The sequence below is a fragment of the Balaenoptera ricei genome, chromosome 10 (genome assembly GCF_028023285.1).
Source record: "Balaenoptera ricei isolate mBalRic1 chromosome 10, mBalRic1.hap2, whole genome shotgun sequence".
Taxonomy (NCBI): Eukaryota; Metazoa; Chordata; class Mammalia; order Artiodactyla; family Balaenopteridae; genus Balaenoptera; species Balaenoptera ricei.
The window spans coordinates 7250069-7266163 of NC_082648.1; the positions used below are offsets into that span (position 1 = coordinate 7250069).

Genomic DNA, 16095 nt, shown 5'->3' on the forward strand with positions numbered 1-16095 from the left:
AGCAAAGCCACCCAACTCCACCTACAGCGAACTTGTCCTCCTTCGTTAACTCTCACACAGGAGCACTTCTCTCTCCTTTTATTTTCCTTCGTCTTCCTCTGCTCCCATTTTTCTTATCTGTTTTTCCTACTCATCTTGCTCACTTTGCTTGTATGGCTTAGAAATCAGATATTTATCCTACCCTTTTCTTTCAAGAAATTCACAGCCCAGAAGGAATAGGATATTGCTAATTATCTCCAGTTGTGTGAGAATCCGTTGGCCTCGTCCCTGTTTAATGTTTTAAGTGGAAGAAGGGAAGCACCATAAATTCCTTGAGGGCCAGGACTTTTCTGTCCTATATACTGATGAATCCGCAACTTCGGATGCGTAGTTTGTGCTCTGCAAATACCTGTTTAACGGAATTTGATCATTGTCCTCTCTCTAGGCACTGTAAACCCGAGACTAGAGGCAAAACACTGCAGAAAGGGTAGAATTCAGAATGGGAGGGGAGTTGGAGAATGCCATATTTTCAGGAGTTTGGATTGTGTCCCGTGGGCAGCTGATTCTCTCCTTTCTGCAGCCCAGGAGAGTTGGTTTGGCTCCTAGACATTCAGGTTTTCTCCCAGGAGAGAGAGTAGTAGAGCCAAAAATTCTTCCAATTCTTCCTTCATTCGCTTTCCTTCTCTCACTCAGACTGTCCTTCCCTCCCCTTCAAGATTGTAGACACAGCCTACAATCAAAGAGCAGCTGATAAATTCATAGGAGTAGGAATAGTTTCTGTTTACACTCCGTCAAACAACGTTAACTCTCATCTAGTAGCACCCACTCGACTTTGCTTTATATAGAGAGCGTTTATTCTCATCTCTTTACGGATTGATTCAGTTCTGAGCGCTTGCGAGAGCAAAAAATAAAGTGTATCTGCCCTCCCTCCAGGCTTTTCTGGTAGCATTTTTGTCTGTGAAACTAAGAGGCTGTAGCTGCTCTTAGAAGAGGGAAGGAGGATGAGCTTAGAAAAAAAAAAAAAAAAAAAAACCACGGAGTAGGGAGGGTGGAGGATGTGGTTTTAAAGAGATGGGGGGGGGGGTGTTGTCTAGGGTGGGGGCAGAGCTTGAGGTCACAAAATTCCGGGAGGTCCGGAGATCACTGGGGGCGGGGGTGGGGTGGGGCTGGGGGCTTGTCGCCCAGGCTCCGCCCTTTGCGGAGCTTATAAATAGGTGCCCATCCTAAGGGTGCGTGAGGAGACGTTGGAGCGGTACCGAGGATCTGCCGGAAAACTTGCTGCAGAGAAGGACATTTTTGAGGTTTTGTTGGCTGGAAGAGGGGTCTCTGGAATCCCACCTCTAGATCTTTATTGAAGATTTGAAAGGAATTAATTTAGGGCCATGGGGACAGCGAAGGTAAGAGCGATACAATTACTGGGTTTTGCTTGTTTGGAGTACGCTCCGAAAGGCAAGCCTTAACGGTGATGGCTGTGCTCTCTTTTATACGGAGTCACCTAGCCATCTTAAAGCCTTTCCATTTCTTCCCCAGCCTGCAGTTCCCACCAGTTCTCTTTGGATGTCATTTCCTATAAAGGATTTATCCCCGTTTGATTCACCTTCCTGTGGTAGGGAAAGTCACCTGGAGAAGTTGTGTTTGTTTCCCGTTGTTTTTATTTTTTTTCTTTAGTACAATTACAGGCTACTGAGAATGTGAGGATGAAACGGTTGAGTGTTCAGGGGATCAGGGGCTGCTTGGTTGTGTTGATTACGAGTGTGGGTCTGAGAACCAGCAAGAGGATTTCTCTGGAAGCCTTAGACCTTGAAAGGACCTGGGATTTGTTTTGGGACCTGGGTCGGTGTCCAGCCATCTGTTCTATGACCTATGGGATTCCCTGGATACTAAGGAGAGAGAATTCCAGTTGTCCTCCCTGTTGTGGTTGATTGTGAGTGCACAATATATTAATGTATTACTGTGTGTTATGGATGCAGTATTTGTAGGGAGAAAGGTATTTTCATTCACCAAGGTAGCTTACTTGAAAATAAAAGAGAAGGGATGAAAAAGTGGGAAGGCCCTCAAGAAGAGTAAATGATGAGAGAAATAGAAGAGGTTTTTACTAAAAGGAGAGGATTAAACAGAAAGCGGTGCCCTGGCGGGGCTTCAGGGCTACTAGATGCCTGGGAGGCAAGGTCAATTTGGGGAACTGAAACTCCTGGCCTGCCACTGTCTGACCTGAGAGGGAAGGAGTTTAAGATGAGGAAGGGTTGGGGTTCTCAGGCGTAAAAATTGAGCTACCTTGAGGTGGAAAGTAAGATCACGCCATTGGAATTATTCCCAGCAAGGTGAGTGATGACTGGGTTGATTACTGCACGGCCCCTCACAAAATGTCTCCATCTGGGGTTGGGAGTGAGCTTGTGCTCGCCCCCTGGTGGTTGGGTGGGGGATAGCAGTACATTATTAAGTGAACGGGAAGAATTTCAGATGGGACCAAGGATACAGTAAGTTGATCCTGTAGATTACGTGATGCAGTTAAGAGCAGCCTGGTGATGACGACACACCACCAGTACTCGGGCTTCTGTGGAATCTGGGGTACGGGTGAGCGTACGCTGGATCTAGCTGTTTCCAGAGTCAATTGTTCTTAGCAATCACAATTTTTTCTATTCCTGAGCACAGTTCTATGCTCGCTCTTAACCTGGGGCTGTTTTTTGAATACTTCCAAACCGACTAACCCAGTTCTCTTAACTTCTCCCTTCTCCCAAATTTTCTTGCCACTTTCCCCAAGTTTACTCTGCACGCTCACCTATGTATTTCCAGATAAGCTCTTCAGTTCTTTCGTGTTCCTCATTCATTACCTAAATCGTTAAGTTTTTGTTGTTTTCATACCGCTCACAGGCTGAGTTCTCCTGATATATACATCTCCTTAATAAGAGTCAATCATCCATCAAGAGTTTAGACTGTTTCTTCTCTCCTCCCTCCCCCCCAGGTCACCGCCCCTCTGATCTTTGCCATCCTGATTGCTACAATAGGCTCTTTCCAGTTTGGCTACAACACTGGAGTCATCAATGCTCCTGAGGTGGTGAGTGCCAGGCAGCTAGAGTTTGGAATAGGGTAATTATTCCTTTAGGTAGGGTTTCCAGAATTAACAAGTTTAGACAGACTTGGTAGGTAGCTTGGCTAAGACCTAGAGGGGGAATGATATTGGTGGGGGTCTAATTGAATCATTGATCAAGGCAAAAGGCTCAGGGGCTCCCTGTACCCTGGACTGTACCCATTCTTCCTCTCACCCTATGGTGATACACTTCCTTTATTATCCCTTAGGGGTTAGTTACAAAGTCTCAGGGCGGGAGGGTGGCTGGGATAGTCACTGAACAAGAGTACATCAGTACTACCTACTGGAATTTTCAGGACAAATAAAAAATTATTCTTTTCAGAGCTGGTAACATTAACTCCAGTGTATTACCTGCCTCTTCCATTGCCATCTATTTATTCCCTTGATCCGCTACCTAGAAAGTAACTGTAATGCTGTTCTCTTAGGGAGGGGAAGATCCCCAATGTTTGTTTCTTTTCTCATCCAGTTGTAACGGTCTCCTCTCCCACCAACCATTTTAATTTGCAGATCATAAAGGACTTTCTCAATTACACTTTGCAAGAGAGGTTAAAAAACCCTCCCTCTGAGGTGCTGCTCACGTCCCTGTGGTCCTTGTCTGTGGCCATCTTCTCCGTTGGTGGTATGATTGGCTCCTTTTCTGTTGGACTCTTTGTCAACCGGTTTGGCAGGTATTAATACTTTTTTTTTTTTTTTTTTTGTCTGAGTTGGGTCTTCGTTGCTGCGCGCAGGCTTTCTCTAGTTGCGGTGAGCGGGGGCTACTCTTTGTTGCGGTGCGCAGGCTTCCCATTGAGGTAGCTTCTCTTGTTGCGGAGCTCAGGCCCTAGGCGCACGGGCTTCAGTAGCCGTGGCGTGCGGGCTTCAGTGGTTGTGGCGCACGGGCTTAGCTGCTCCGCGGCATGTGGGATCCTCCCAGACCAGGGCTCGAACCTGTGTTCCCTGCATTGGCAGGCGGATTCTTAACCACTGTGCCACCAGGGAAGTCCCGGTTTGGCAGGTCTTGATCAGAAACTGGGCAAGGAAGGGGGCTATACTGGTTGCATTGAGGACAAGTATTGAGGCTTAGAGCAGGGAGGTGATGATGCATTTGAATGAGAGCACCTCAAATTCCCATCAAGGGAAAACTAGTCCCACAGATTGCTGGGCTCCAACCCAGATTCAGGCCTAATGATTAGTCTGGGGTAGGGTGGGACAATTTTAATTTCTAGCAAATTTCTAGCTGATGCTGTTAGTTTGTGGACCACTTTGAGAACAACTGGCCTTAAAGTGCTTGCTAAAATCCTAGCCTACAGATAGGACGTAGAGGGGAGAATCTTAAACAAGTTCTCTAGGTGAGTTTTATGCATACTGAGGTGTAAGAACCATTGATCTTGATTATCCCAACCAGATATGTTCTGATAGTAGAAAGTGGAAAAATTAGACCAAAAGATATATGAGCCTGGAGAAGAGTAGAATGATTAGGAAAGAAGGGGGAGATCAGGTCTATTTTGCTAACTTCACTTGTTTTTGGTTTTTGTTTTTATTTATTTATTTATTTATTTATTTGGCTACATTGGGTCTAAGTTGCTGCATGGGGGCTTTCTCTAGTTGCGGTGCGTGGACTTCTCATTGCTGTGGCTTCCCTTGTTGTGGAGCACGGGCTCTAGGCACGCGGGCTTCAGTAGTTGTGGCACGTGGGCTCAGTAGTTGTGGCTCACGGGCTCTAGAGCACAGGCTCAGTAGCTGTGGTGTACGGGCTTAGTGCTCCACGGCATGTGGCATCTTCCCGGACCAGGACTCGAACCCGTGTCCCCTTCATTGGCAGGCGGATTCTTAACCACTGTGCTACCAGGGAGGTCCCACTTCACTTGTTTTTGTTTAATCTTTCAGGCGCAATTCAATGCTTATTGTCAACCTGTTGGCCATCGCTGGTGGCTGCCTTATGGGGTTCTGCAAAATAGCGGAGTCAGTTGAAATGCTGATCCTGGGCCGACTGGTTATTGGCCTCTTCTGTGGACTCTGCACAGGATTCGTGCCCATGTACATTGGAGAGATATCTCCCACTGCCCTGCGGGGGGCCTTTGGCACTCTCAACCAGCTCGGCATCGTTATTGGGATTCTGGTGGCCCAGGTACTCTAGAACTTATTGAGTGTTAGTTTCCCAACTCATTAAATGAATTTACATAGAGAAGACAGTCAAGAGAATGTCTGGCACAGAGAACTGTATTCAATATCCTATGATAAATCGTAATGGAAACGAATATATTTTTTTAAAAAAAAATATATCTATGCATAACCGAATCACTGTGCTGTACAGCAGTAATTAACACAACATTGTAAATCAACTATACTTCAATTTAAAAAAAAGAACGTCTGGCACATATTCAACTATATATGTTTCAGATATTAATTAATATTACCATAGTTCACAGACGGCTAAGGAAGCAGGCAGGGTAGAAAAAGTAGTAGAGACTATCTTTTCCCGTGATAAAAGAACAGATGATCTTCTGAACGTTTTTTTTAAATCAACTTGTAGCCTGTAAAGTATGGAATTTATAGTATTGTCTTTGTCTGGTTTCTAGATCTTTGGGCTGAACATCATCTTGGGGACTAAAGAGCTCTGGCCCCTGCTCCTGGGCTTCACCATCATCCCGGCCATCCTCCAATGTGCCTCCCTTCCATTTTGCCCTGAAAGTCCTAGATTCTTGCTCATTAACAGAAAGGAAGAGGAGAGCGCTAAGGAGAGTGAGTACCCTTCACACCTTCACTGTAGGAATCTTAGGCTTGTGGTTCGTTTTAGGATGAGGACATTGGATCTGGTTTTTGTCATCTCCTTTCCCTGTCTGATTATGCTTAAGTCAGAAACTTGCAGCCCCTGAAGGATGGGGTGAGAAGGCGAGTTAAAACCAGATGCTGATTGAGCCGCCAGATGCAGGGCTCATCTGGGCGGCTTCTTCCCATCCATCTCATGGGGAAAAGGAATTCGGGACAGCATCTTATCATTAACCTTTCCTCTTCATGCTTTTCACCAGTTCTCCAGCGATTGTGGGGCACCCAGGATGTGGCTCAGGACATCCAGGAGATGAAAGATGAGAGTATAAGAATGGCACAGGAAAAAAAAGTCACTGTGGTGGAGCTCTTCCGAGCCCCCAGCTACCGACAGCCCATCATCATCTCCGTCATGCTCCAGCTCTCTCAGCAGCTCTCGGGGATCAACGCTGTGAGTGCCCACTTGTATGTCAAACGTGTCCTACAGTATTCCACTTAAAACACCTGACCAGAGGTGAATAGCATTGGCTGTTGCTCACCTTCTTTTATATCCAGGGGTCCCCCACAATGCTTGCCACAGAGCAGCCTCTCAGAAAATGCTCTTTATCCAGGTTTCCATTTCGTTTTTTAAATTTTTTCATTTTTATTTATTTATTTTTTAATTTTTTTGGTCAGATCTTAGTTCCCCAACCAGGGATCAAACCCATGCCCCCTGTAGTGGAAGCACGGAGTCCTAACCATTGGACTGCCAGGGAATTCCCTATTTCTTAAAATTATCTATAGTACATGTTTTCCATGTGGAAAGATGAGAGAATCAATTAAAAGTTTGTCACCCTTAGCCTTGGAACTTATAGTTAACATTTGTCCTCTTCCAGATTTTTTTTTAATATATAGAGTATCACAATTTGTCAATTTTTATTAATCCTCTTTTTTTGACCACTCATTTTAAAAATTTTCAGTCCTCTTTAACTCTGATCTGTCTTATTACATAATGTTATCAGTGATAACGCAGGCCATATAATCAAAGCAGATCTGAGAGTTGATACACCTTGGGTTTTTTCCCAGGACTGTGCAATCTAAAATCAGTGTAAAGCCCTGGGGAGCAATTAGGAGGTGTGTGGGCACACAGGCAAATTCAGAGTGAGCTGGGCTTATCATTCTCTATATTTTTTACAACTTAGAATAGTGACTATGATAGTTAAGTGTGAGGCAAGATGGAAGCTAGCAGTGGGCAGGTAGCCATAGTATTCTATGCAAAAATCAACTTCTGCTCTTGAGTCTTGGTTATGGGCAGAGAGGGCATTCCTACACCTATCCTTTTGCAGATAAAATATTTGGATATGAAGAACACCCACCCCTGTCCCCCTTCTAGGTACTGATTCACGCCCTAAGGGTTTCCCATCATAATGTGATCAGTGTGATCAAATCGTTTTGTGACAAAGCGTTTTGCAAAACACGTGATAACTCAGAATACTAAGTTTGTCCTTAGCCTTTTCTCCCTAACGCACCACAAGGATACTTGTGTTTGAAATAGCAGTGCATCTCCTGAGGACTTAGAGGCTGTTATATCAGACCTTGGGAGGAAAGACAGTTTGAAAAAGCCTCTCAGGTGGTTTTGATGGATCTCAATCTCAAATTTCCACATTTGAAAAACCACCGTAATCAAATATACTCTCAAGACTTTCCAGAACAGCGAGGCTGGGACTAGAGTAAGGTGTCCAGATACAAGACATGTCCTGAGAAGGACCGCCTTCTTCAATTCTATACCCCAGGTGCCTGCTTGCCTCCCCCCAGTCGAAGCCCTGCAAAACAGGATCAGAAAAAGACCACCCTGGGAAAGTTACAAATGATAGATGAGTGCTCTGCCGGCAGGACCTACCCATCCCCCAGCCCCTACCCCCGCCCTTTCAGGAAATGGTGTGTGAAAGTCAGTTTTCCAACCTACCTTTGAACAAACGATGTTTTCTAATTTCCCTTAAAGGCAGAGGGGTAAGAGGCTGGATAGTGTTTACCCAGCAGAGTAAACTGCCTTTAGGTAAGATGATGTGGCCTAGCTCCATGGCACCAGGCAGGAAGATTTTACTGTAAGAAGTTTGCTTGAGATGCGTATATACGTGTTAGGTTTTTGATATGTGAGCTTTTATATAAGGAAGAGAATTGGCATACCTATTCATCTCTAGTTTTAACTGTTCAAACTTCTTTCCTCACAAGCTTTATATTATTAAATATTCTTCATTTTTGTTTTTGTTTTTTAATTCCATGCTTCTCTCCTAGAGCAGCAGTTTTCATTGAGGATGACACTCCATATCTCAGTTTCCAAGAGCTCAGCCTGAATCTTATTTTGGAAAATATACATAGTTTCTGTCTTAGGTTGGTAGGGATTTGAAGACTTGTTTCTGGAGACGGTCACTCCCATTGTCGGAGCATATGTTCATCAAAAAGTCTGATGAACACTGGCTGCTATGAGGGCAGGTACTCTGGGTGAAATCATAAACCCCTAAACCAAACCTGAGGGACTGAGCGATCTAGATCCTGTTCCCTTGTTATCTTGAGGTCTGAGACCAATGTTTTGACATCTCTTTAGCTGTGGTAGTTGTAGCAGCCCTACGTATTAGCACAGTGTTGAGCAAATAATAAAAATAGTATACATTAAATTGTAGTTTATTTAATAGTGTATATTCAATTAAAATAATAGCTGGTGTTATTTCGTAAAACACTTGCAAAGACCTAGTTCCTGGAATTCCAGCCCAAGTTCTGCTTCTAAATCACGATCAGGCTGAGGTTACTCTTCAGTTTCTTCACTATCAAGTGGAGACATCAATGCCTGTCATTGTTGGTCGGGGTGGGAGTTGGAGTAAGTCTATTGGAACAGAGTAATTGAAAAACTTAAAGGGACTTAAGCCTTTATATGTAAGTTACTAAAGTAAACTTAAGGAAGAGACTAAATGGAGCAGTAAGAATAAGCATAGTGAGGCTTCCCTGGTGGCACAGTGGTTGAGAGTCCGCCTGCCGATGCGGGGGACGCGGGTTCGAGCCCTGGTCTGGGAGGATCCCACATGCCACGGAGCGGCTGGGCCCGTGAGCCACAACTACTGAGCCTGCGCGTCTGGAGCCTGTGCTCCGCAGCGGGAGAGGCCGCGATAATGAGAGGCCCGTGCACCGCGATGAAGAGTGGCCCCCACTTGCCACAACAAGAGAAAGCCCTCGCACAGAAACGAAGACCCAACACAGCCATAAATAAATAAATAAATAAATAAATAAATAAATAAAAAAGCAAGCCACTAGTGTGTATTTGGACCAATTTAAAAAAAAAAAAAAAGAATAAGCATAGTTAGAAGGAAAAGAAAGCGGAAATAAGTAGCTAGAATTGAAGACAATTGAAGAAGAGAATAGAGATAAGATACAGAAGATCATTCGTTTGCAGAAAAGATACCGTGATTGAACAAAAATCCCTGGGAAGTACTCCTTAACTTCTGGGACTTTTTTGAGTTGATTTTTTGGAGGGTTCCGTGTAACTGCTATGCACAATTGTATTTCACAGTTGCATCTTTTGTTCCCTGTTAGGTGTTCTATTACTCGACAGGAATCTTCAAAGATGCAGGTGTCAAGGAGCCGATCTATGCCACTATTGGTGCAGGCGTGGTTAATACCATCTTCACCGTGGTTTCTGTAAGTCGGATGTTTTGATCATTGTTGAGGTGGGAGAAGAATTCTTGCTACACACGTTCAAGGATGGGTTGCATGTTCTTCCACAGCCCCCTTCTGTCATTTAGTTAAACCTTTTTTTGTTTAATTCCTTTTGGGGGAAAAGGGCTATTGAATGATGGGTAAAACAGTCTTCACTCTTCAAACAAGTAGGGAGTGGATGGGCGAGAGGAAGTATAGAGGGGATTATGTAGGATGCTTTTAACTAGAAGCTGGAAGAGAGGAAGTGTGACTATAACAGGTATCCTGCTGTTGATCAGGCAGATTCCAGAGCTCATATAGTTGTTTTCATGAAAGGGAATGCAGATGTTTCCTTTTTATTCTTTTAGGTGTTCCTGGTAGAAAAGGCAGGGAGGAGGACGCTGCACCTGATAGGCCTTGGAGGGATGGCTTTTTGTTCCGTCCTCATGACCATTTCTTTGTCATTAAAGGTGAGCGCTCTTTGCGGTGGAAGGGGGTGGTGCGGAAAGGTGAGGGGGTGGGTAGTTGAGGTTTGGAGATCATACAAATGACATTTGGGAGAGGCAACATGCCCAGAGTTTTAAGACAAGTGGATTATCAGAGATAGATAATTAAATTGCTATAATCCCTATATCTATATAACATATAGTTTGTAAAATACATTATCTCATTTAATTCTTAAAGAAATCTTGAGGTCATTATTCCCCTTTTACAGCTGATAAAATGGTCTCAGTGCAGAATGACATTTGTGATCACACTGCTAGGTTTCAAAGACCCGAGGCTTCTAGGACTTCCCTGGCGGTCCAGTGGTTAAGACGCTGCACTCAATGCAGGGGGCACGGGTTCAATCCCTGATCGGGGAACTAAGATACCACGTGCCATATGGTGAGGCCAAAAAAAAAAAAAAGAAGAAAGAAACAAGGACCTAAGGCTTCTAGGTCCAGTAACTCCTTTATACCATGGGACAGAAGGAACTTTTCATTATTAGTCAGTCCTCATCTCTGGGAAGCTGGATGCTGCCTGGGGCATGCTGTCTCTAATACTAACTTTCCTTTGTTCCTTTCTCGTAGGATAATTATGGTTGGATGAGCTTTATCTGTATTGGGGCCATCTTGGCCTTCGTGGCCTTCTTTGAAATTGGCCCAGGCCCCATTCCCTGGTTTATTGTGGCTGAACTCTTCGGCCAGGGACCCCGCCCGGCTGCCATGGCAGTGGCTGGTTGTTCCAACTGGACCTCCAACTTTTTGGTTGGACTGCTCTTCCCCTCAGCTGCAGTAAGTAACTTAAAACTCACCCAGCCCATCTTGAAACCAGCTAATACACAGTTCTGCCTAGAAACAGAAAGGTAATAATAAGCCTTAGGATTCCAAACCAATATTTAAAATCCATCATTTGGCTTAGCATTAATGGCTTTATGATGTTAATGATGAGATAGGTCCTATTATAAAATGGCCTAGAGCTGATTTGTTAAGTAAAGGAACTAGCAGTGGACATCTAGAATGCATTCCCAGTTTCCATGAGTCTTTCAGAAACCCAGATCTTAAAACTCATAATCAAAAGGCCTAAAATACTCAATAGGTATTTGGAAACAGCTAACTTCAATGACTAGGAAAAGGAATGACAAAAAATGGCAGAGAAATACAGTAAGTTACCAGTGAAATCATAAACAAGTCTCTGAAGAAACCTTACTGTCTTCATGAAGTCTAGAAGGGTTATGGCTTCAGGCCTATTGGAAATACGATTGTGAAGGAAACGAGTTTGTCAGTGACCAGATTTTTACACCGACTCTCCTTTTTTTGTGTCCTTTGACTAGTTCTATTTAGGAGCCTATGTTTTCATTGTCTTCACCGGCTTCCTTGTTATCTTCTGGATCTTCACCTTCTTCAAAGTCCCTGAGACTCGTGGCAGGACTTTTGAGGAAATTACACGAGCCTTTGAAGGGCAGGTGCCGGCGGGTAACCGAGGTGAGAAAGGTCCCATCGTAGAGATGAACAGCATCCAGCCCACCAAGGACACCAACGTCTAAGCAGTGCCTCCTTCCCACCTCCCTCCTGCCATGAAAACGCAACCTCTCCCTAAGCAAGAGAGAGACCTCATCAGGTTGTAACCCAGGACTGTTTCTGAATGCTGCTACTCAATTATTTTCTCATCCCACACACTCATGGGCGCTCAGAGGATCCCAACGCTGGGGTTAGTTGTTATCTTCAAAGGCTTTTAAAAATTTCATTTCTTGGACATTCTCTTCTGTTCAGGAGAGACCAAGTGAACCTGCCTTCATTTCAGGAGGGATTGGCTGCTTGGCATATGACAACTTTGCCAGCTCTTGCTCCCTTAGGTTCTACTATCGTCTCTTGAGGGCCTTTAGGGGAGTGGGCATGAGGCTGCAGTTCCTCCAACCTCGACTTACCAGGAAGCAGATACACATAAGAATGTGGAGGGCAGAGAGGGATTCCATAAGACCGTCTTCCTCACTTCCATACGGCTCTGCAGAGCAAACTAGCTTGAGTTTTATTTATTTTATCTTTTGGCTTTATTGCATAAATATTTATTTTTGTAAGTATAAAGTAATTTTACCAAATAATGAAAGCATAAGGAAATTGAGGTTAGAGGGAGGTGCTTAAAGAGGTTATACGGTGGAAGATTTAATACCGAAGAGGTTAAGGTGCAATAAGAAGGGACAAATTTAGGGAGAAATGTGATGCATTGTTGGAGGGTGTATGATGTGTGTGAGGTTTGCACGTTGCCTCTTAACAATTTCTGTCCTTCAGGTGAAAACTCAGATTTCTCAGAAAAGTCATGTGCCTGTCTAAAGAAGCTATTAGTTTCCTTTGGAACTTTTTCCTTTGTTTAAGATTATATGTAGTATTACTTGAAATCTAGGATTATCACTAAGATGGGCATTGTAGTTAATGGTAGTTGATGGGTTCTAATTTTGGATGGAGTCCAGAGAAGGGATGGTTATTTCTAGAAATCCTCTCTCCCCTCACTGGACCAAACGGCTTCTTTGTAGTGAACTCACTTTTTTTTTTTTTAAATACTCCTATCATCTGGTGGGAGAGCCTTCTAAATGAACAAGCCAAAATATTGGTTCTTGGTAGAGGTTCGTTATATCTTCAGTTTGTTCTTTAGAAGATTTTAGATGTTGATTTTTATTTTGTTTTAAGCCATAGCTTTAAAAGAATTCAGAGATGTTCATAGCTACCTTGGAATTTGTAACCTCAGCTCTGGGAGAGGATTTTTCCAGAACGATTATTATCCAGTTGAAGTATGTTGTTACATTAGGGTCATCTCATGCTCGTTTATGTCTGTTACCATGTCAAGTTACCCTTGTTACCATGTTACCATAGTATTTTGTCAAGTGCCCTTCCAGGGACTTGAACTTTCCCACAGACCACACTCGACAGTATGCGTGGATGTGCAGTGGAGCCCACACTTGAGCGTGAGTGTATGTGCACTGTCACCTTGCTCTGGGTGGAAGTAGTTTATGGGTAACTTGCTTCCTCTATGTTCCTAAGGCCTCCTTTTGGATAGAATGTGTTCAAACTCATTCCTATGTATGTCGATAGCACTGCCTCTGCTGGGTGGAATTTGAATCTATGGTTTTCTTTCAGACTTTAGAGTTCGGTCTCATGTGGCTGCCTTTCCTTGTTGGAGAGGAAGGGGAGAACTCCCTAAATTTTGAGACTGAGAGTGGAGGACTCGCTCCATGCTCCGACAACAGGGAGAGACAGGAAAGCGTGTGACATCGGGACTGTGGGGGGTGCTGGAGGGGAGTCACAGGGGAGAGGGAGGCATTCTTTGAAGGCGGTAAGAAACAAACTGAAGCTTCTATCTCTGGGGCGGTTCAGGGAGTTAGGTGAGATGGAGGGGTTTACACTTGCCAGAGGCCACGGACACCTCTACGCCCATCCAGTTACCCAGTATTTTTAGAAATGGAGATTCGGTCCTTCTTCCCTTTTTCATATGTTGCTTGATCTCCCTTTCCCTCTTTGGTGCTTACATATTTCAGGTCCTTCAGCCAAACCCTTGCCTGTTGCCATTGTTTTGGTTCTAAGTTCTAACCATTCCCTCTGGTCCTTGAGCCTTTGGATAAAAACTCACAGAGCCATGGGGTGCGGCTTTGCTGGAACGGCTGAGTTTCCTCTAACTGCACCTCTGCTCTGGCTCCTCGAAACCAGTGGGTTGGCAGTCATGCAGTGTGGAAGTCTTCCCATTTCTCAGTGACCAGATTGTGAATAATTTCCAAACGGATTTTCTATTATTGTTACTATGGTTCTTTGTTTTGAAATAAAAATTCTGAATGTATATATAACATCACAGACTTGGTTTTTTTGTTGTTTTGGTCCTTCCTGTGACAACAAAATCAGCTTTAATCCCAATGTGGCCACCCAGTACCTGTTGTAACCTTAAGTAAGTTTCTTATACGAGAGTCTCGTACAAATGAAAATTGCAATACTTGCTTATTATGCAGATGAAATGGAAAAGCCTTAGTGCATTGCCTTGCATACTTAATAAATTATGTTGCTTGCTTTCCCCAGTGAGAATTCTTCTGATTTTTCTCTTATGCTCCTACCTATTTCCTTTCTCCTCCAGTCTCTGATCTCTAAAATTCATCCTACACTGATGTCAGGGCATCCATATGACATATACATATACATTTAAATCACTGTCCTGCTTAAAAATTCTTCAATAGCTTCCAATCGACTACAGGAAAAACAGTCCCCTGGCTTAACAACCCCTCCAGGGGCAAGGTCCCTGCTACCTTTCATTTTGATTCACCATTTCTTTCTTTTTTTTGTTTAATTTTTATTTTATATTGGAGTATTGTTGATTACCAATGTTGTGTTAGTTTCAGGTGTACAGCAAAGTGATTCAGTTATACATATGTATTCTATATATATATATATATATATCTCCCCATTCTTTTTCAGATTCTTTTGCCATATAGGTTATTACAGAATATTGAGTAGAGTTCCCTTTGCTCTACGGTAGGTCCTTGTTGACTATGTATTTTATATACAGCAGTGTGTGTATGTTCAACCCAAGCTCCTCATGTGTCCCTCTCCCCACCACCTTTCCCCTTTGGTAACCATAAATTTGTTTTCGAAGTCTGTGAGTCTGTTTCTGTTTTGTAAATAAGTGTGCTATGAGTTATAAAAAATAAAAATAAAAAATAATTAGTTATAAATAAATAATAAAAAAGAAGAAACAAACACCTCATACCCACTACAGGCACTCCACACCTCCATGCTTTCCTTTCATGTAGTTCTGACACTCCCTTCCCTAGTTGCCATTCATTTACTACAGATATTTCTACTAGCCCAGGCAGGAGCTCCATAAAGGCTTCCTTACTCCCAACATAGTCCTTACACTGTGGTGCTCGGTGTGTCAGAGGGGATGAAAGGATGAAATACCCTGGCTGTCCTGAAAGAGCCCCAGTGAGTGCACCATATTCTCCAAAATTGTGGTTGCCTTAGCTCCCTTTTTCCACCTTTGCTTCCTTATAATTCATTCTTCACATGATCAGAGTGATCTTTTAAAATCAGATCGTGTCACTCCCTGCTCAAAGCCTTCCAATTTCCACTTAAGATAGTATCCAGGGGATGGTATCTAGAGGTATGCAGAATGGCCCAGTGTTTGATGTACGTCCTAGGCTGTCCTACAACAGCCTCTAACAAAACTAGGCCATCTGGAACCCCAAAATCTACATATAGTGTGTGCCCAGGCTGACTTTGAGGGGTTCGTGCTGTGAGACCTAAAGTTTTTATGAGGTTGTCTAAAACGAAAAAGCATGTCAGCAGGACCTGTGGTGGGTCCATGGGAGCTAATGTGTCCATGACAGGATCAAGCATGCTTTCTTTATTGAGGAGCAGAAAATCAAGAGTGTTGAAGGCAAAAGAAAAGAAAGCTAAATTTTAAAATGGAGATTTTTGTTGTTGGGGGTGGAATTCCCCGGTGGTCTAGTGGTTAGGATTAGGCACTTTCATTGCAGAGGCCTGGGTTTGATCCCTGGTTGGGGAACATATCCCACCAGCCACACGGTGCGGCCAAAAAAATAAAAATAAATAAATAAATGAAATAAAAATGGAGTTTTTTTTTTTTTTTTTTTTAAATTTATTTACTTATGGCTGTGTTGGGTCTTTGTTTCTGTGCAAGGGCTTTCTCCAGTTGTGGCAAGCGGGGGCCACTCTTCATCGCGGTGCACGGGCCTCTCACTATCGCGGCCTCTCTTGTTGCGGAGCACAGGCTCCAGATGCGCAGGCTCAGTAATTGTGGCTCACGGGCCTAGATGCTCCGCGGCATGTGGGATCTTCCCAAACCAGGGCTCGAACCCGTGTCCCCTGCATTGGCAGGCAGATTCTCAACCACTGCGCCACCAGGGAAGACCAAAATGGAGATTTTTGAGTAATAAAAAAAAATCAAAAAAGAAAAAAAAAAAAAAAAGAATCCAGACTCCTTTGCTGTGGCCTATAAACTGGGTGACCATATATCCCAGTTTATTCTTATTACCCTGGTGTAGCTTTTTGTATCTGCTTTCATTCATTCTCATAACTGTCCTGACACTAAATTCTGCTTCCCTTGCCTAAAGGGTTTGCTTCTTCAAAGGATTTGCTCTT

The 16095-nt window shown here is 43.6% G+C and overlaps 1 protein-coding gene across 2 annotated transcripts; it reads left to right on the forward strand.

The window, feature by feature from the left end:
• Positions 1-1223: 1223 nt before the first annotated feature.
• SLC2A3 (solute carrier family 2 member 3) lies at positions 1224-13790 on the forward strand. Of its 2 annotated transcripts, XM_059935271.1 has the most exons (10): positions 1224-1376; positions 2942-3034; positions 3575-3735; positions 4934-5174; positions 5626-5788; positions 6076-6263; positions 9377-9481; positions 9847-9948; positions 10549-10752; positions 11292-13790. In XM_059935271.1, exons 1-10 carry the CDS (start codon positions 1362-1364, stop codon positions 11502-11504), a joined length of 1485 nt encoding a protein of 494 aa, XP_059791254.1. In that variant the 5' UTR covers positions 1224-1361; the 3' UTR covers positions 11505-13790. The 2 variants fall into 2 exon arrangements, with proteins under 2 accessions (XP_059791254.1, XP_059791255.1); XM_059935272.1 differs by lacking the exons at positions 2942-3034; positions 3575-3735.
• Positions 13791-16095: the final 2305 nt, after the last annotated feature.